This window comes from Stegodyphus dumicola, chromosome 6, assembly GCF_044657685.1.
Source record: "Stegodyphus dumicola isolate Sdum_Otavi_A_Nest chromosome 6, ASM4465768v1".
NCBI classification, from domain to species: domain Eukaryota; kingdom Metazoa; phylum Arthropoda; class Arachnida; order Araneae; family Eresidae; genus Stegodyphus; species Stegodyphus dumicola.
Window position 1 is genome coordinate 66249169 of NC_140773.1, and position 20869 is coordinate 66270037.

The 20869-nt window shown below is 37.9% G+C and overlaps 1 protein-coding gene across 8 annotated transcripts in view; it reads right to left on the reverse strand.

The window, feature by feature from the left end:
* Positions 1–288: 288 nt before the first annotated feature.
* Positions 289–20869, reverse strand: part of LOC118192288 (phospholipid phosphatase 1-like) — a 98542-nt gene continuing 77961 nt past the window's right edge. For all 8 annotated transcript variants that reach the window (XM_035363218.2, XM_035363220.2, XM_085818455.1 and 5 more), the window contains 3 exons: positions 19263–19320; positions 3952–4128; positions 289–538 (listed from right to left, as the gene is read on the reverse strand). In XM_035363218.2, the coding sequence (XP_035219109.1) occupies positions 416–538; positions 3952–4128; positions 19263–19320 (358 nt within the window). In that variant the 3' untranslated portion in view covers positions 289–415. The remainder of the gene's footprint in view (positions 539–3951; positions 4129–19262; positions 19321–20869) is intronic.

Consider the following 20869-nt stretch of genomic DNA (forward strand, 5'->3'; position numbering starts at 1 on the left):
GGAGGTTTCGTCCTATTATGTAACACTTTTTACAGATACACAACAGACACAGAGTTGAAACTTACTCTTAATAAAATTACTGATAACAGAACAGTAACGAGAAAAACATGCTAAATATATATATAAAAAAAAAAGATTATAAAAGAAAATAAAAACTAAAAAAATTAGTTAAATCTGACTTGCGCTATCTTGTAAACGCACTTACTTTGAACTTCAAATTATAATGTCAACGCTAGCATTAGTAAACAAGCTTTCTGTAATAAACAGATAATCAAGGCAGAAGACACATTTTTAGTTTTAGCTGTTGTATACATTTATTATACATTTATATCAATAATGTAAAAGAACAAGAAGAGGTTATTAAATAGAAAATTATGCATGTGATACGCTCATACAACTTTCAGACAGTGAAAAACTATTTTTTAACATTTCCTAAATTATGAGTTGCTATTTCAACATCAGCTTTACAATCCAGTTCAGTTCCAAAATTTTTTCTTCTTAAGAACGATTTTCGTAACAAATCAGAGAGACAAAATACCTGGCAAAACAAAATAACATCAAGTATTAATGTTCTTTTAAAACTTTTACAATATTACATGTTAAATAATGACATACGGAAATATTAAAAATATGTGTAAAAATTTTTCGTCATATAGTATGTAGTTCGATTAGCTTAGTGTAACTCAAAGCTTATGCTACTATCATTCTCTACATACTTTAAGTTACATTGTTCTCCTTAAAATCTTTACAAGCGAGCGTTAGAACCAATTAAGTCTTAGTTTCGAAATAAGGTAGTTAATAATTAATTAAAAAAAATTATAGATAAACAATGTGTACAACCAGCTATTCTGGAAATTCTCGCAATCTACTTAGAGAAGTATTTGTCGGACACTGAGAAGAATTAAACCTTGACCACTGCATAGAATGTGCAGTAAGTTGCATCAAATATCTTTTAATATGATAAATTACCTACTATGTAACAACTGATTTCAAGAAAAGAGTGCCAGCGTACTAAATTTACTATAAGTGAAATGGTTAACTCTTAAGTGAGTATTTTTTCTTCTTGTTTTAAGCTAGAAAAAATGCGTATATATAAAATTGAGGCTAAACTCTATAGTATATAAACATTTAGTATTATTTGCGATTGAAACGTTTCGAAAATGAATGTATAATCCAGTAATGTACGACGTTTTATATATGAATTCTGTTATTTGATTGAAAGCCTTCCACTTATGCTTTTTTTAAATCTCCCGTTCTACTAGCCTGATTGCCGAAATTCAAATTGCGTTTTTCATATCTCTAAAGCGCGACTTAGGATATATATCAGATTTATATATAGCTTTGTTCTAACATATTATTATAAGAAAGGTTGTAAGAACAAAACTAAAAAGACCAATTTAGGTCAAAATTTTGTGCATTGTGCTGCAAAATTAAGGAAATTAGATGATAAATTTTAGGAAGCTCGCCAAAAAGTTACTAAGAGCTGTGGCTCCAAGAAAACTCCAACATAAGCATATTCAGTTGCCATGAAAAGTGTGAAAATGGAAAAATATTTGTATATTTACAAGTTAAATTAATAAAAATGCTATATGCTAAACATTTTCGGAAATTTTAACACAGTAAAAAAACAAATCAATTGAATAAGGTAAAATAATAGGTTATATGCTAAATAAAAAGTAAATTAAAAAACACAGTAAAATACTAATCGATTGAACAAGGTAAAATGCAAAAAATATTAAAATTAAGAAACGGAAAAGGGTTAGATAGCCCAATTCGAAGTTCATTTTGGCTTTTCAAGGGAAATTTTTAAAAATGAATCTCGAACTAAGCTAATCCCATTACGCGTTTCTCCGAAACAAACAATTGAAACTTTGCGCTACATTACATTTTTTACACCTTAATGTGTCAATATATGCGGACGCGTCGGGAAATTGGAACAGAGAATTGAGACTTAAGTTTTTTAGAGAGTTTATTTAATTCATTAAAATTTTGTAAAAAAGTCATCGTTCATGCTTTCAAATAATTTTTAAAAATGTGCATAAACCACATTTTCATTATTATCTTTTATAATAAATACACCAAATTTCAAAACGCACCAAAATGTAAATTCACGTATATCTTAGGAAATTTTGAATAAAAAACGCTAATTTCTTGCAGGTATGCTTAGAAATACATCTACTTTAAGATGAAAACTAATTTTTTATAGGTTATAATTCAAAGTTTTTTTTCGAAAAATTTATAAAAATTATTTAAAAATATAAATTTAAAAAATAAATCATAAAAAATAGGAGAATTTTATTTTGAATGAACCTAAATTTCGAAATAGGAAAGGGAGAATCAATAAGTTTAATAAAAAAAAGAGAGATTAATAAATATATATAAATTCAATTAAAAATTGAGGAGCTAAACATTTGTGAGCTAATTATTTAAAAACTACTCGTACAATATATGCAAAACTTGGCAAGTTGACATAATTTGAGTTGTAGAATCGAAATATGGAAAAAAATTGGAATGTCATTTCAGAAAAGTCCGATTTTGTTATATATAAATCTAATAGATATCCTAAGTCACGCTTTTGAGACATGAAAAACGCAATTTGAATTTCGTCAATATCGGCTCAGTAGAAAGGGAGATATAGAACTGTCCTCCGCCCCCCAAGTGTACATGTTTTAAGAAACAACGAAATGAATATCAACAGCTTGGGGGAAAATCAAGAACTTTTGCCCTGCCTTTCATAACTTACAGCTTAATTTTCGATTTTTGAATGAATAGCGTGTAGCACTATTTTCAATTAAATTGTTTAGGTATTCTTCTCAGAGTGGAGGCTGGGAGACAGCATTCGTTTAATTAATTAGTTAGCATAATTATGACAAAATTTTGAAGAAAGTTTAAGGTTTTTAATGATTATTACATTGTTTTCAGAACAATTAAAAATAAATATGAGTAAACGTCTCAGAAAATCTGCAAATGGAAGTCTTGTTACTTGGTAATGAAAGCGACATGTTAGCTCAAAACATTCTTGTAAACGTTCCATAAGAAACTCATGCAGAATAACTTAACTAATAAGTTAAGAGCTATAGGGATTACTTATGAATTTTAGGGCACACTGAAATATTTCCCATAAAATTCGGAAATGACTTTTACCTGTGGATTAGTTGAAAATCTTAACATAAGCCGAAGAATGTACTGTCAAACAACACCAGAAGAAAGAATCTGTCAAGCTCGTAATCTGATTGACTCACCATACTATTATGAATCATATGCTACTAGAAAGATAGCATTAATCAGAACTTTGTGTGTGTTTCATGAAAGGGAAAGCATTTAGAAGAGATTTTGCAGAATTCTCTCAAGTACTGAAATTATGGGAAGTTTGTATTTTGACGCATCGATTTTACTGAGAGTATGTGATAATTTAAGTTCATAAGAAATAATGCTTTCTGAGTTGAACAAAACAGAACTTTCAAAATTAAACTAAATTTAAATAAATGTTAGTTATCCTAACAAGAATTTAAACAATGCTATTTTTATATGTAATTCATTAAAACTGACTGTTTTACATAAACTAGCTCAAGTACCGTCATCTTACTTGACTATTTCCATAAAAAAGGCAGTCATCTTTTTTTTTTGAATAAATTAAGTATTTATTAAGTCATTGATTTTCTTACTCAAACCAGCTCAGGTACATCTTATCTCAGTTTTTTTTCTGAAAATTATATCAATTGTAATTATCCATTTTTGCAAAAACAATAATTTTATCTGAACTAATAACAACAGATTTGTTTAATATATTTCAAGCAGGGATTATTTTCCCAAACATGTCTCATGCACTATTTGAACTGAACAATAATTTTATTTGAACTCAAGCACTGTTTAAAGTTCAACTTGATAGCTTAATTATAAATTATTACAGTCCTCAAACATTTTGTTAGAAATATATGATGTTAAACCTACCGTCAAAAGGCAAATGAGAACTCCCAAAACAAAGCCAAATAGTACATCACTCCAGTGATGCTTATTATCGAGGATGCGAGAAAGTGAAGTTAACAAAGCAACTAACATCAGTATGTACTGAAGGGAAAACTTAAAAAGACTGCTGAATTTACATGCCATCCGTTTCTGTAGATAAATCTAGACGAAAAAAGAAGTTATAAATAATTAATTTTTTATCACCTGAATGGAGCGCTCAGTAGAATTAATTATTCTTTCTTTTTAAGTTAATTCATTATTAATTATTAATTAATTTAATAATTCATTATTAATTATTCTTTCTTTTTAATCACATTTGTTAATTCATTATTCTTTCTTTTAGATCACATTTGTTGCAATACAACTCGTAAAGATAGATAGTGTCTTTTCAGAAAAACAGCTTTTTCAGTATTTTAGTATGTTTTAATATTCATTAACTTAATCCTTTAGGTATGCAATTAACTGATCTGGTCACTTGCCCAAGGGTTTCAAAGGTGCACCTTTGCACTGGACAATGTATTTTAAAAGCCTTAAGTCATCTGCGACATTATTTCAGCATTTTAGGAATTACTTGGGGGAACAATTCCCATTCCGCTTATACCTTTTGAACACTGTTTCTTTATCAGCGCTCAGCACCTTATATCTTTTAATAGCATCTTATAACAATCACACCCTCATATATTGCATGTATTCAATATTCTTAGTTAACCACAGCCCAGAAAAATTTCGAAAATTAAAGATTGGATACGATTTATTACATAATAGCAAAGTATATTACGGCTATCTTCTTAACGAAACAAATGACTCCATTAAAGGTATTCCAAAAACAAAAACTGGTTCTTATTCATGCTACACATGAGAAAAACTACAGAAACACTCACGCAGACAGTTTGTCAAGTTAACTCCAATTGAATAAGCAGTGTTCAGGGATCTTTTGAAAACTATACAAGTAGACAGTTTAAAAATTAAAAATACCTATTGTACAACATAACTACCAGTAGGTGAAATATTGCAATCCAAATGCGTCCAGTCCTTCCTATGCATCCTAGACCACTAAGACAAATGCTTCATTCTTGATGAATTGGTTCTGGAAAAGCAATATTTTTATTGCTTTTTCATTCCTTGAAACAGCATGAACATACAACTACAATAATTTATAACTTGAGGATTAGCCTAAGAATCAGAATCTTCTACTTTTATATATATAACTGAGGGAAACTATTCCTCTATCGAAGTTTTGGTGCCAAATTATTACAAGCAAACTTTTGAGAGAACTATAAACTTTGAGAGAACTATAAACTTTGAGAGAACTATAATCCTTTTTGAGAGAACTATAATCTTTTTCGAAAGAACTATAATCTTTTATTTAATGAATAATACATATGAAGTACAAATTCACCCTTAAAGTCACATACCCAAGGTTCGATTTAGAAAGTGATATTTACAGTTTTTTAAATGGATCTGCCGTGGACAAAAACATATTCCAAAATAACTCAAAATTTTAGTTACTAAATGATTAAATTTTTCTAAGCATCACGGTAACATATTAATATCAAAATAGACATACAAATGCAACTTATCCTCATCTCGGGAATAAATTTCCGAATAAATATTCATATTTAAATCCAGGATCCTAAATATCACATTAAATATTATGTTTACACACAAAATATCGCTTAGTTTTTCATAATCATTACTACACGCAAGGAGGGAGTGAAGAGTACTTATATAACTGTAAGTAGGAAAGTACCCAGGTTCGATCGTAATTTGAAATATTCAGTCTCTTAACTACACTGACAGTTGCATAAAACACAACCTAAGTAATAACATAGCCGTGCTATACAATTCTAAGGATATATAAAGTACAATTTTTCAATCAAGTCTTATTTTCCACAGATAGCCGCCTGCAAAATAGCAATCTAAACTTGCAAAACATACACATCGCCGCTAAAAATGATATGCTGCCGAAATGGATATATAGAAATGCTGCCGTTTCTGCAGACTACTCAGTGACCAAGATCTCATTAGTAAAAGAGAAACAATTTCATTGTCACTAGAACACACACAGAAAGCGAAGTGGGTCCTATTCTTTACATCTTAACTCGTATTTAAGCCCCTATTTTTCCGACCAATTTCCTGTCAAGGAATTCATACTTAGGAAAAAAAAACAGTACTATATTTACTATATAATCGTATTTTGTAGTTGCGCATACGATTACATAGCACACTTTGTTGTAACGTTGTATGATTTTTTTGTAATGTTGATAATTTTTCCATACATACATAGTTGGCATAAATAACACCACCTACATGTAGCACTCGTCATTATCTACGCCTTTACGTATAAATGTTTGTTCACTTTGTTAGGTGCTTCAATACGTTATCTGCGAGTGCGGGGGCATTACTGTCATTCATTAGTTTAAAACTTTATTTATAGAGATAGTAGAGAGATATAGGGACATTCTGGATACATTACATAAGTGATAAATAAGAAAAATTGGCATTATCTCAGAGTTTTATTTCAATTATTATATAGAAGTATCAATATATGCAACATATAAAATATTATCTCAAAACCCTCGAAAGATGTAGTACAGTTGATATTTAATTCAATGCCTATTCAGTTTTTATGCTAATTTCATCAGAAGCTGGCTGCTGAGAAACCAATTTCCAATAAATAAGCTAAAACGCATATGCAGTTCTTTTACAAGTGTGCGTATTTCTTTGAGAATGAATGCCGCTTGATTTTGCAGCTGAAGATGGTGGTTCGGTAAAACCATCGAAACTAGTCCTGTGAAAATTTTGTAAATATAACGCTGATTTTTGTTGTTTGACTTCTGAATCAGTAGTTCTTTGTCTACTTTAGGCAGAAATGTATGCGCTCGGCGGCCTGTGTCTTCGTTGTCCCACGCAGCCTGCCAGAGTACTAGAGCTGTGGCGCGCAGATTCCGTTTTAAATGAGAAACCGGCCATGGGATTTGTACCGGGACTGCTTCGACGTTATGGGCTGCTTCTTTCGCAAGCCGATCTGCAGTCTCATTACCATGATTCCCGATATGGGCTTTCGTCCATTCTAGATTAATTTTTAATTCTTTATGAGCACGGAGGTATTCCTGAATAGCTGCTATTATTGGAGAACTGTGGGTGGGGTTAAGGATGTCGTATAACGTAGACAGGCTGTCTGTTATTATGTAACTATTGTATACCCTCTGCTGAATTATCGCTTGCAGTGCATAGCTTATAGCTGTGGCCTCGCTTTGGAAGACACTATTGTGCGCTTCCAAATGCTTCTTCCATTGGCTTACTATTCTACCCTCTTTAAGTGCTGCATATGCACAGCCCACACTGTCGTCTATTTTAGATCCATCCGTATAATAGGTAACATCTATGTTCGTGGATCTTGTGGTCTGCTTTAGGTTGACATTAACACCCCGTCCTTGCAAAGACGGGTGCCTTTCAAGGCTGATGACTGCTCTTTCGAGGTTATCTGCAGTAAACACCTCTTCCTCAAATTGCGTTGTTTGGCCGAGTTGCTTGACTATCTGGTACATAGCTTCCTTCTCGACACTTAATGGACAAGGGTAGTATGTCAGCCAGGACTGCCAGTGCATTGGTCGGGGAAGTTTTAAATGCTCTCGTGATATTTAATAAAAACGGCCTTTGGATGCTTTTCAAATGCTTTACTTTTCTGCCCTGCATCGGTAAGGCCCAGACAGCTGCTCCATATGTCACGACCTTCTCCGTGACGGTGTTATAGAGGATCTTGAGGATTTGGGGGTTGAGACCCCAGCGATATCCTTTCATCATCTTGAGCTGCTGAGCGATGCTTGCTGTGCGCTGTTTTAGGGAGAGCACATGCGCTATCCAATTCAGTTTGTCATCAAATATTATTCTCAAGTATTTGAGTTCTCGCTTGATTGCAAGTCGTTTCCCATTGAGCGTGATGCGTGGTTGTCGCGTTAGGGAGCCTCCCTTTTTTGGAATCAATAAAACTTGGGATTTTTCTTCGGCAATCTTCAACTTCAATCTTCAACATCGCTCCTGAAAGAGGTCGCAGGATTCTTGGCAATTTCTCTGCAATTGCTCTCTAGTGGGGCCTTGTACTATTAGTGCCGTGTCATCGGCATATGCAACTATTTTCGTGTCACTTGGCCACGACTGTGTAAGTATATTATTGTACGTTAAGTGCCATAGGAAGGGTCCCGCGCAGGAACCCTGCGGACATCCCCTTGTTTAATTATTTTGTAGTATGCCACTATTATGCTGCAGAATTAGTTTTCGTTTTGCGAGATAGTTCTCTAGTGTCCGATAGATATTCCGTGGACAGCGTGAGTTCCTTAGTGCCCGTAGGATTTCCGGCCACCACAACGTGTCAAAGGCACTTTTGAGATCGACTGAGATGAACGCGGTGTGATGACCGGACAATCTCTTTTGTAGGAGACATTCTTTAACCTTCATGAGAGCATGGACGGTGGATCTGCCTGTGCGGAACCCATATTGATCCTCGCTCAGGTAATTACTAGAATGCAAGTGATGTCGGAGCCTGTTCACTAGCAACTTTTCAAATGACTTACCAAGCGCTGATAGTAAGCATATTGGTCTGTAGGCATCCGCTCTTCTCGGATCCTTGTTCTTTTTAAGGAATAGAATTACTTGGCCGATCTTGAGGCACCTGGGGAACGTGCCGGTACTTAGTAGCTTGTTGAATAGCTGTCGAAATAGATTGATATTCGAACGCACAATGAGTTTAATTATACGATAGTCTACTCCGTCCGGCCCAGGTGCTTTCTTTTGCGGTAGGCACTTTAAGACGTGCAATTTCTTGTTTTGTGAAACAAGCATCTTCTGCAGTATCAATATCCGAGGTATCATATCGGATTATTCTATGTGCTTGCGTGTCTTCGGAGGGGTCGTCTGTGGCGAAGACCGCCTTCCCGATTTCTGCAAGCATGGTCTATCAGTTTATTGGAGATCTTTGGGACAGGTAGCAGATGGAAGGAGGCGGGTTTGAAAAGCTTACACGTGGCAATCTTGTGGTGTGTGCCATATATTTCAGTATTTTCCGTGCAAAATTTTCTCCAGCTTTCCAGTTTGGCCTGTAGGATCATTTTCTTATATTTTGCTGTTTCCTGTTGAAATGTGATGAGCGTGTCAGAAGAAATATTGTGACGCCGCTTCTCCTTAAGACGGCGTCTAAGGGCGCGAAATTTCTGCTGTTGTTCTCTGAGATGACTGCTCCACCAGTTTAGATTAGAGATCTTTTTGGTTGTTCTGGTTGGCAACAATTCATTACAAACTGTTCTTATAGTGGACATTATGTCACTCGTGATAACTTGTAAGGCTTCAGTGGTAGTTGCTTGTTCGATCAACTCTGCGAAGTGGGCAAGTTGGGATTTAATGGCTGCAGCAAATGTCCTTACTTTATTACCTGGCAAGTTATAGCTCTTGATTATCGAGGTGGCTGTCTCACTGGCGATAGAAAATCTAATATAATTGTGGTCTGAAAGGCTTAAGCCTTCCACGACCGTCCAATCCTGAATCTTTTGCGCAATTTGCAATGTTGCTACTGTAAGGTCCGGCCATCCCTGTGAGTCGACGCGACCGAAGGTGGGTGCAGCATCATGATGATTACGTACGCTCATATTTTGACTAGAAAAGAAATCTTCTAGCATCCGGCCTTTAGGATCAATGCTGACATATCCCCATGTGGAACTGTGGGCGTTGAAATCCCCAGCATATAAGATGTTATGGGACCTGTACCGCTGAAGTAGTTGCTGCATTCGCTGGATAGTTGTATCTATATTAGCTGTCGGAGGGGAGTGTAGTGAGACCAAGAGAACCGTTATGTTGTGCATCTCAAGAAGAATAGCCACGAAGTCTCTTTCTGTGGTGATGATAACCGGTGTCCACGCTGGTTTGCAATTGATTAGTATTACAAGGTGTGAATCGATAACATCTTCTTTTTGGTACACTGTCCATTGTAGAGGATAGCCTACCGCTTTTCCCTTCAAGCAGTATGGTTCTTGGGCAAATATTAGATCAACCCCTTCGGTTGCGGCATATGTGGCAGCTTGTGCCGTGGCTGCTTTGGCATGTTGCAGATTAATCTGAAGGCACCTTATTGGTGTTTGAACTGAGATCGTGTCCGTATTAATGTCCGTTGTCAGTGCAGCGTCCAGTTTCTGAGGTGGCTGGGTTAGACTATTACTGGTATGAGGTGAAGAAGTAACTGAAGGCTGTGACGTACTTGCTTCTGTATGGGTGTTCACAGACATTTTCTCTTCAGTATTCCGTTGCGCTACGGACGTTTTCAACTGCCCGTTGATAAATTGCGCATTCTGCTTCATAGGCAGGGTGGTGGAAATTGTATCTGGTACCCAACCTGTAATTTGTGTCTCCGCAATTAATGCATGATGGTTGGTCTCCAGTGCAGTCTGGTTGCGTGAGCGCCGGAGCAGAAACCGCAGAAGATCTTGAAGGACCTGCACACGTCCTGGCTGTGTCCAAACTGTCGGCAGCGATAACATCTTCGTAGTCCAAGGAAGTCGGAGATGCCATGCGCCTGCCATGCCGTGAATATGCGCTTTGTCTTGATTGCTGCAGCAAATCCTTCTGTGAAGCACTCGATGATCCATTTGTGGACGTCGCTCACGCAGACAGAAGAGAATCTTGAAATGCAGGGCGGAGATTCCTGCTGTCGTTCTGAGCTCAGAGATGAGCTCCTCTGGCTTGGTATGCTCCCCGACATTATGTACTGCTATTCTTGGTCGACGTCGCTGTTTCCTCTGTATATCTATATCGATGTCTGCTTTTTGAAGATGGTCCTTTAACTTGTCAACTTCGTCGGAGGTATCACAATAGACTTCCAGACCTCCTTGCGGGGCGGGCTGTATTCTCCGTACTGCTACGGGGATTTTGTCCAAAGGGACCTTGTCTTGTAGAGCTCTCCGCAAATCGTCTGTTGGCCTTTTGGTCTTTGGTTTAATCACGTGATTGGGCTTACTGTTCTTGCGCACGTCCTCTGCAAAGCTTTGCGGTGTACTGTTTACTGTTTGCGGAGGGGCCTGCTCACAGGCGGGCTATTGCGCAGATGGAGAGGGAGTATGCACAGCAAACAAAAGTAGAGGTATTCGTACCTGCCTCTATTGCTGGCGGTTTGGGACGATACTCTGGACCCTCTAAGGCAAGGCCTTGGAGCACAGACAATGCGTCCTTCAGTCTATTCCTTAAATCTTGAGGGAGAAGGTATCTACCTCCTCGGCTTGTATCGGTGATATTCCGGATCTCGTTGGTTAGTGCAGTGATCGTTTCTGGTGTTGTCCGATCGGACTCTAGCAGTTCTGCTGAATTAAGCTGTGTTGCTTCCTCTGGGAGCTTGGACTGGCGTGTCATGTCACAAGAAGAAGCGTGATCCTTTAAATTGACACTATGGAGGCGCAGTGTAACACGTATAATGCACTATTGAAATCACTCTTGACACTGATGTGTACACTAAAATACGCTTATTTTAGCGTTGTATGCACTTAAAAACACTGTACGATACTATTCACACTAGCTATGACACTAGTGTCGCACTTTAAATCACTGAAGAGAAAACTAACTTCACTGAAACAAAGCCTAGCGTTGCTTGGTCACTGCAACAAACACTATATTTCTAGCTGAGGGCTTTAACTAGTGGCTATGCACTATTCATTCACTTAAAAACACTGAAATTGGTATTGGAACAATTTGCACGTATTTACACTTGTAATGCACTGTATCGCACTGAAATGTATAATAACTTTCACTGAGATGCACTAACGTTGCTTGAACACTGAACTAAATCACGCACTATACTTTACCGACGCTTTGACTAGGGGCTGGGCAGGATTAATTCACTTATTAGCACTGTTGTTGACACAATTTGCACATATAAGCACTAACGAAGCTTGTATCGTTGAGCTATAGCACACACTTATCGTGAACTGAAGACTGGTGGTTATGCACTATCAGCTCACGTTGTAACACTGGATGTGACTCTAAATAACGCTTGTAAATTGACGTTTAATCACTGAATTAGCACACACAGTACATTAAACACTTTCACTGTAAAGAACACTGTTTCACTCAGCACTGTAATAACTTTGTAAAAAGAATGGCACTTAAATACCTTGTGTAATTACACGTATTATCTTATTTATGCCAACGTGGAGACTCTAATTGTACACTATGTGATAATTTGTCTGGTTCACAGGAAATTACAATCTGGTATACTTAAATATTTACTCATACTACAAAGTAAACATGTAAATAGCACTAAGAGTTAGAAAATTACTACAATTTAACTGAGGTTTGCTAATTGAATAGGACCAATTAATACTAATTAAATTAAAGTACCGAATATCTGGTAAACAGTCACTTAAATACTGTAAAATCTGAGTGAATACAAGATGTAAAAATCAGAGTTATATAGCTATGAAGTACAATAATCAAAATCAGCACTGTTAATTAGCTTAATTAGAGGCGGTTGATCAACGGGGAAACACTTTTAAATCTGTAGCCTGAAAACACATAAATACATAGTAACAGATACTTGATAAATTTGGCCAGAGTACCAGAACTGTTATAAGGATACTGTTATTTGGTCAGTTAATTAACAGTAATTAATTAGAATAGAGAACTGAACGACAAGAATTAAGAGTCTAAAAGTACCTAGGTCAAACTTGGGTCTGTAACAGTATTATTAAAGTACTAGTTAAGAATTATTACCAGAAGTTAAGATTAGGTAGGTTGTAATTAAAATTAATTAGTTACTTAATCAGCGCTTAAAGCCTACCTTGGCCGATATCGCTTCTCTGTTGTCTTGGTCTGCATCTATATACACGTAATCCAAACAAATAGCACACGCACATAATATTCACCACACCTTTGCATATAAACAATAACGCGCAGTTATCAAATTTCAAAGTCCGGAATTAGCACAAAATTGTTATCTCGGGTTATACACGTCCGACAATTAAGAAAGATATGTCTCTGTGATCCTTAACACTTCAGAAATCCGAATCCGTTAGCTCCAATTAGCTGCTTTAATTAGTTGACTAATTAGCAAAATTAGGCAAGGAGTCCCAGTCCTTTCTCCTTCCTTTGTTAGATGAAGAATGAAAGACTTCGACGGGGGGTCAATGGAATGCGGATGTTGCACATCGTTGCGGCTGTGTGCAACAACAAACTATGCGTATTGGAATTTTCCAGTGCTTTTAAGGATGAATTCATAACATGCCATAAGAGCCAATTTTTGATAACAAAAACATTTAATCACATCACAATATTAAAACTTAATTATTTAACACAGGAAATCACGTTGGAGGAAAGCGAGCGACCAACCGCACCGACGACGAGACGTGACTGTGTGTCGCCGAAATCACATTCGGTTACAGTTAGTGATAACGGCGCGCGGTTGGCGAGTACAACACATGTTTACAGAGTCGCCACACTACTCCCCCTCCAGTGGCAACGAATTAAAGGTACCGAGGGTTAAATCGGACTCTACGTCCGGAACGTGTATACTGAGGAGCACTTGTTTTCTGGGATCCAGGCACAGGAACTGACGTAGTAGCAGATGTTGGTGTAGACCCAATAGATGAAGGTGCCTTCTAAGGAGGTGGGACTGATGTACCAGTCTCGACAGTTTGTGGTGCTAAGATAAAGGCTGGTTTGAGACGATCAAGGCTCACCACTGTCTCTTTGTCGCCGATTAGTATCCGATAGTTCTTGGATGTGCGACTTAGAACTAGGTGTGGGCCTGTATAGGTAGGCTCCAAGGAGTTTTTTGATGCATCACACCGTAAGAACACATGTGAGGATGTAGCGAGATCTTTAGGAACAAACACAGGTCTTGAAGAATGGATGCTTGTGGGCTTAGGGTATAGTGCAGCCATGGTTTCACGCAATTGTTTGAGGAATGCATGGGGCTGGACATTGGGTGAGTTTTTGCGGGATTTATAAAATCTCCCGGTAAACGTAAATTGGTACCATAAACCATTTCACCACTTGAAGAACCCAGGTCCTCTTTGATAGCCGTTCTGAGTCCTAACAACACAGTAGGAAGGACATCAACCCAGTGAATAGCAGTATGGCATCTAATGGCCTGTTTAAGAGAGAGATGGAACCTCTCAACAAGTCCATTGGAATTCGGGTGGTACGGTGATGTACAGATCTTTTTAGTTCCCAAGAATCTTGTTAATGCAGTAAATAATTGAGATTCGAACTGCCGTCCTTGGCCCTTGGTTACGTACTCGGGTACCCCAAACCGTGAAATCCATACAGAAAAAAGGTTTTTTGCCACAGTGTCGGCTGACGTATCTACAATAGGGATAGCCTCTGGCCAACGTGTGTATCTGTCGACACACATAAGAAGATATGTATAACCTAGTGATGGGGGTAAGGGTCCAACTAAATCGATATGTACGTGGCTAAAGCGAGCAGATGGTAATTCAAAGCGTTGACATGGAGTTCGAGTGTGCCTGTGAATTTTTGATTTTTGACAGTCTGTACATGACTCGCCCATGCAGCGATGTCCTTCTGCATACCAGGCCATACAAAACGCTGTTGAATTAACGTGCGAGAAGCACGGATGCCAGGATGGGATAAATTATGGAGGCCGCTAAAAATTCCATGCCGGAATTTCGTGGAATGTATATCCGCACCACATTACCTTGCACATCGCAGTACAGTGAAAGATCTAGTTCTAACTGCATAGGTACTAAATTAAGTCCATGAGAAGACTTGTCAGACAAAAGATGTTGCAATTCTGGGTCCTGTTTCTGGCATTCAGCAATAGCGGAGAAATCTGTTGTTGATGGCAAATGAACCTCTTCAATTTTGGACAGAGCTCAGAGCATCAGCAACTGTATTTTGAGGGCCTTCTACATGCCTAAAATCGGATGTAAACTGCGCTATGTAATCAAGATGACGCATTTGCCTGGGAGAAGCCTTGTCAGGCTTTTGTCGAAAAGCGAAAATTAGCGGCTTGTGGTCGGTATAGATAGAAAACACACTACCTTCTGCCATATGACGTTGACGTATGAAAATGTTTAACAGCCTCATACGCAAAGAAGTTCGCGGTCGTACGTACTGTATTTTGATTGCGCTGCAGAAATTTTTTCGAGAAGAAAGCCAGAGGCTTCCATGCTCCGTCTACCAGTTGCTGCAAAACCGCACCCATGGCCGTATTAGACGCGTCAACCATTAATGTTAAAGGGTGCTTAGAAAGATAGCTAAGAGCTGTTGCTGACGCTAAGTCATTGTATCTTTCTTTTTACTTCCAACCGAATATGTGTGCAAAGGTGCCTGCTTTTCAGCGGCATGAGGAAGAAAGCGACGATAAAAATTTAACATGGCCAGAAAACGACGCAGCTCCTGAACAGTTTTTGGCTCTGGGAAATTTTGAATTGCAGTGACTCTGTCACTAAGTGGGCGAACGCGCTCCGAAGAAACTTCGTGACCAAGAAATGACATAGATTTCCCGAAAACACATTTTGATGGATTAATGACTACACCATAAGACTAAAATCGGCCAAGGACTATGCAAAGGTGTTCAAGGTGCTGGTTTTCAGTTGTCGAGGCTACCAGAATGTCATCGAAATATGGGACACAACAATCTAAATCTCGAAGGACTTCATTAATGAATCGCTGAAACGTTTGCGCAGCGTTACATAACCCGAAAGTCATGACAGGAAATTCGAATAATCCAAAAGGTGTTATTACAGCAGTTTTTGGTATATCAGGTGGATTGACAGGGATCTGATGGTAAGCACGAGTAAAATCTAGCGTAGAAAAATATTTTTTCCTTCCAAGACTTGCATGCAGTCCTGAATATGAGGAACCGGATATCTATCAGGCAAAGTAACTGAATTAAGACGTCGATAATCCCCACAAGGACGCCAGTCGCCGTTTTTCTTAGGGACCATGTGGAGTGGACTGGCTCATGAACTTTTAGATGGCCGACAGATTCCTTGCTCAAGCATGTATTTAAATTCTTCTTTTGCAGCCTTTAATTTCTCTGGAGGCAACCGCCGTGCTTTGGCAAACATTGGTGGTCCAGTAGTCTCTATGACGTTTACAATACCGTGGTCAGCAGTCGGTTTGCCAGTTACTGAGCGGATGACATTAGGGTATTGCTCAAGTAGTTTGTGGAAAGGAGAATTACAGGAAATTAATTTAATTCCAAAACTAGTGGCATTTCCAATGCTACCTACAGCGGACAATTGTGTGGTGGAGTCGAGTAAGCGTCCATTTTTAATGTCGACCAACAGAGAAAATTTTCGCAGAAAGTCTGCACCAATTATTGGGTGCGAAACCGCAGCGGCCATTGAAATTTGCGACGCAATCCTAGATCCAAAGACATTAATATTTCTCCATATGTTGCAATTTTTGACCCGTTAGCTGCAAATAAGTTAAATTTTCTAGGTGGCCGTTTGGATTCGGCAAAAGAGGGAGGTACAACCGAAATGTCAGCACCTGTATCAACAAGAAAACGTCTGCCTGATAGTTTATCTGTTACGAACAATCGACTAATGCACGGGCCGTTGTCACTCATGGCTTCGAGTGACGGCCCCTTCAGTTTAAAGAGGTCTTCTGAAATTTGCATGGAGGTGTATACTTGCGCGCTTTATCACCGAATCGGCTGTGATAGAAACAAATGTCTGATTGAGTAACAGAATGAGCGCGTTGGTATTCCCTATTATTTCGGTTCCGGGACTTTGATATAAAATTTCGTGTCGTCGCGTGTTATACCCCGAGCTTGAATTGTACATCTAATTGAAAAAAACCAAAGGTTGGGGTTACTACGGTAAAATGGGGCAGTTTCACAGCAACGCGAGCCATTTGTTTGTCATCAGTGGCTAGAGGATCGCTAGTAGTCATAATAAATATGAATAAATACAGATTAAAAAAAAACGATATAGTTTAAGAATATTGTTGCAGTACACGTGAAGAAACACAAAATAATTAATGTTAGGATCTGGGTTCTAATGACCTAGAACATGAGAAATATAGGAAAAAACTCACCCGCTTGACGAATACATACGAATCCATGTGCGGAATAAAAGGTAGAAAATATCACCTTGATGCACAGAAATTATCCACTCGCTTGATGTTGGAACACTATCACTAATGGAAGATGAAGGTAATCCACGTGGCTGTAATATGATGAAACTGATGCACGATCCAATAGACACGATAAGTAATCCAATACACATAAGTAAAAAATATTGGTTCAGCTGCATTTCTCACATTATTACAAGGTCTTGTTTAAGCACAAAATTTCTGCTGTACTATAAATTTCGACGATTCATTTGGCTTAAGCCTCACCGTCCTGAAGTTACCATTTGTTGCACGTGGTTGCGGCTGTGTACAACAGTAAACTATGCGTATTGGAATTTGCCAGTGCTTTTAAGGATGAATTCATAACATGCCATAAGAGCCAAATTTGATAACAAAAACATTTAATCACATCACAATATTAAAACTTAATTACTACAGTCGACAGGCAATCACGTTGGAGGAAAGCGAGCGACCAACCGCACCGACGACGAGACGTGACTTTGTGTCGCCGAAATCACCTTCGGTTACAGTTAGTGATAACGGCGCGGTTGGCGAGTACAACACATGTTTACAGAGTCGCCACACGGATGACCGTTATACGGGTGTTGAAACGTTGGAAAGGTCATGGGTCATGGGAACCACGTGGCTGTAAATTCGCTTAATTTAAGAATTAATTACTCCCGTTCTAATTGTCCATCGGGCTTGTAATTAGCATCAAAATTGGGAAATCCTCTTTCCAATGATATTCAATTTAATAAGCGTCGGCTTCGAATGGCTGCTCGGCGATCGCTTGAAGACTGCTAGCTGGAATCACCAAGCTCAACGTATTGCTATAAATATTAATTACTTCGTAATTAATTAACCGTTTGACGTATATCCAAAAATTTGGTATCCGCGTACTCATCAAGCTGTTATCTATCCGATGCAGTTTGTTTCAGAACCTGAAAATAAAAGTTTCCGCTACTACGGAGAAAAAACACGGAGCTGCAGAAACACGATCTGCTCCTGGCTCTGCTGAGCGAAGATCGGCTCAGTAGCATGTAGGACCACCGCGGACACAGCGATGCGCAACAACGCGTCTAGACATAGAGTCAATAAGAGTGCGGATGGTGTCCTCAGGGATGGCTCTCCATTCCCTTTCAACTATTTGCCACAGTTCGTTTTCTGAACGAGGCAGGGGCAGAGTCTACAAACGGCGTCAAATCACATCCCACACATGTTGGATTGGTGACAGGTCAGGAGAGTACGGTGGCCAGGAGGGAAGCATCTGTATACCTTACAGAGCATGTTGGCAGATGCGAGCACTGTATGGTCGGGCGTTATCCTGCTGAAAAATTGCATTAGGAAGCCCCTGAAGGTACGGGATTGCCACCGGCCGCAGTGCATTTCCCGAGTATCGTTGGGCCGTCATAGTGCCCTGAATACGAACTAGAGGTGACCTGGCATCGTAAGCAATAGCGCCCCAAAACATTATGCCACGTTGTCGCGCGGTGGAGCGTTCCACAGTTACTGCCGGATTAGATCTGTCTCCACGTCGACGCCACACACGTATGCGGTGACTGTCACTAGATAAACAGAAGCGTGACTCATCTGAGAACACTACGTTTGGCCATTCTGTCATCCACATCGCTCCAGTCCGACACCATTCTAAATATTGGCGTCTATGTTGTGGGGTCAATGGCAGTCTTCTTAACGGACGCCCGTGAGTGCAGGCCACGTTCAACCAATCGACGGGAAATGGTTCTGGTCGACACGAGAACATCCAGGTATCTTGTACATGCTGGAGAATCGCGGTACAAACGACACGAATTTTGCCCATTCTGCACGTTCCTTCCTTTATATCTCACTTCACGTATGCCGGAGAGCTGCGCATTTCACATCATTCGCATAACTCAGTGACGTGCATCTACTCTAAAATTTGCATAAATTTCTGACCACTCCTTCTTGGTGTTGTATTTTCAATGTCGAGCAGTGTACTATTTACAGCCGAAGGCACCCCACCCTGGCTTAATCATTTTCTGCTTTCATGCCGCTGCCTAGCAATAGTACAATTAGATAAATGAGAAAGTCTCTATAATATTATCGAAATAAATTCAGAATTTAATAGTTGCGAAATGAGGAATAACACAAACAAATCTGATTACGAGTTTCACTGTTAATATAAGCGCAGGACCATCTGAAAATAAAAGAAGTATGAAGTAATATTTACTTACTGCTGTAAATAGCATTGTATAAGTAGCGAAAGATGAGTGTCCTGACGGAAAGGATATTCTGAAATAAAAAAGTACTTTCAAAACATAATAGAAGTGACAACAATCGAAAGTTAGGATGCCCTTTAAAAGACAACAGTTTTCAAAATAAACTTTCAGCTTTATATTAGCGTAAAATACGCCACACGGATGACCGTTATACGGGTGTTGAAACGTTGGAAAGGTCCTGGATCATGGGAACCACGTGGCTGTAAATTCGCTTAATTTAAGAATTAATTACTCCCGTTCTAATTGTCCATCGGGCTTGTAATTAGCATCAAAATTGGGAAATCCTCATAACATAAGCTGAAATTCCAATAAGCTGAAAAGGCTAATTCAGTTAGGCTAACTGAACAAGGTTAATTGCAGCCATAGTACTTTTAAGACGGATTTATATAAATTGGAGATTTCAAAAGGGATATAATATTTACAATCACAACGGAAACGTTGGCCATTTATTATCACAAGATTAGGCATGATTACATTAAAGAACTGCATTTTTAATGCAATGTACTATTCTTATCTATATCCAACATCAGATAGTTTCTTATTTTTAATTCATTTTCGGAAAGTTAATGAAAATTAAATGCGAAAAGACAGGACGACAATTACCTTTATGCAAATAATAAAAAATATTTTTGTTTTTACTAATAAAACTATAAACGTATGTTTCTAGAAGCTTTCAGAAAGAGTTTTGCTTAGGGAATTCTTTATATCTGGGAATAAAGAGGGTTTTAATATAAAATCAGGGTGAACCTGATGTTGAATTTTGCCTAAAATTAAAATTAACACGTTTCTCTTTTAGTTATTAATTGCGAATGTTCTTGAGAGTTATCTCTCGTTTCTTCTAAAAGATGGCGCCAGTCTAATATATGAAAATGTATTTTAGAGTATTCTGATGTTGAAGATGATTTTTGGTGATACATATTAATTTCCATTTATGCGTAAAGACAATGATCTATGCTTTCAAACCATAAGATTTTTTGTAACAAAAACGGGCTTAGTTAACTTTTCTTTTCTTTTCTTTTCTTTTTTTTTTTCCACCTATAAAATGACGAAGTCAATCTGAAATTGAATTTTGCTGTACTTTTAAATTTCAAATCCGAATTTTTTGCGAAACTGAATTTTTGCTGTAGATTCTTTTCCTTCTTTAAATATTGTTTGTATCTCTGCTCAGAAGAGAGATGTTTTTCGCCTTTATGTGTGTTAAAAAATGTAAATACACTACAGACCATTTGGTACTATTTTTTTGTGCCCCTTATATAGCGCAATTTATATGCTTTAGCTTTTATACAAGCCTCCAGAGGCGTAGACTAATTTATCTGACCATAAAAACCCTTTATTAAAGAAGAAGTTGAGTCAGAGTTCATAGAATCAAAGTTATACTAAGATGGAAATTTTCATGGTTTTAATTCAAAACTGAATCGTTTTACTTCCATCGATTGCTTCAATTCAGACAAACATTCAGATATATTTGAAGATTTCTCGAAAGATGGCGCCAGTATATAATAGTTGAAAGTTTAAACTATTCTTCGGCGTTCAAACCTTTATTATTGTTATGTTTGTGTAAG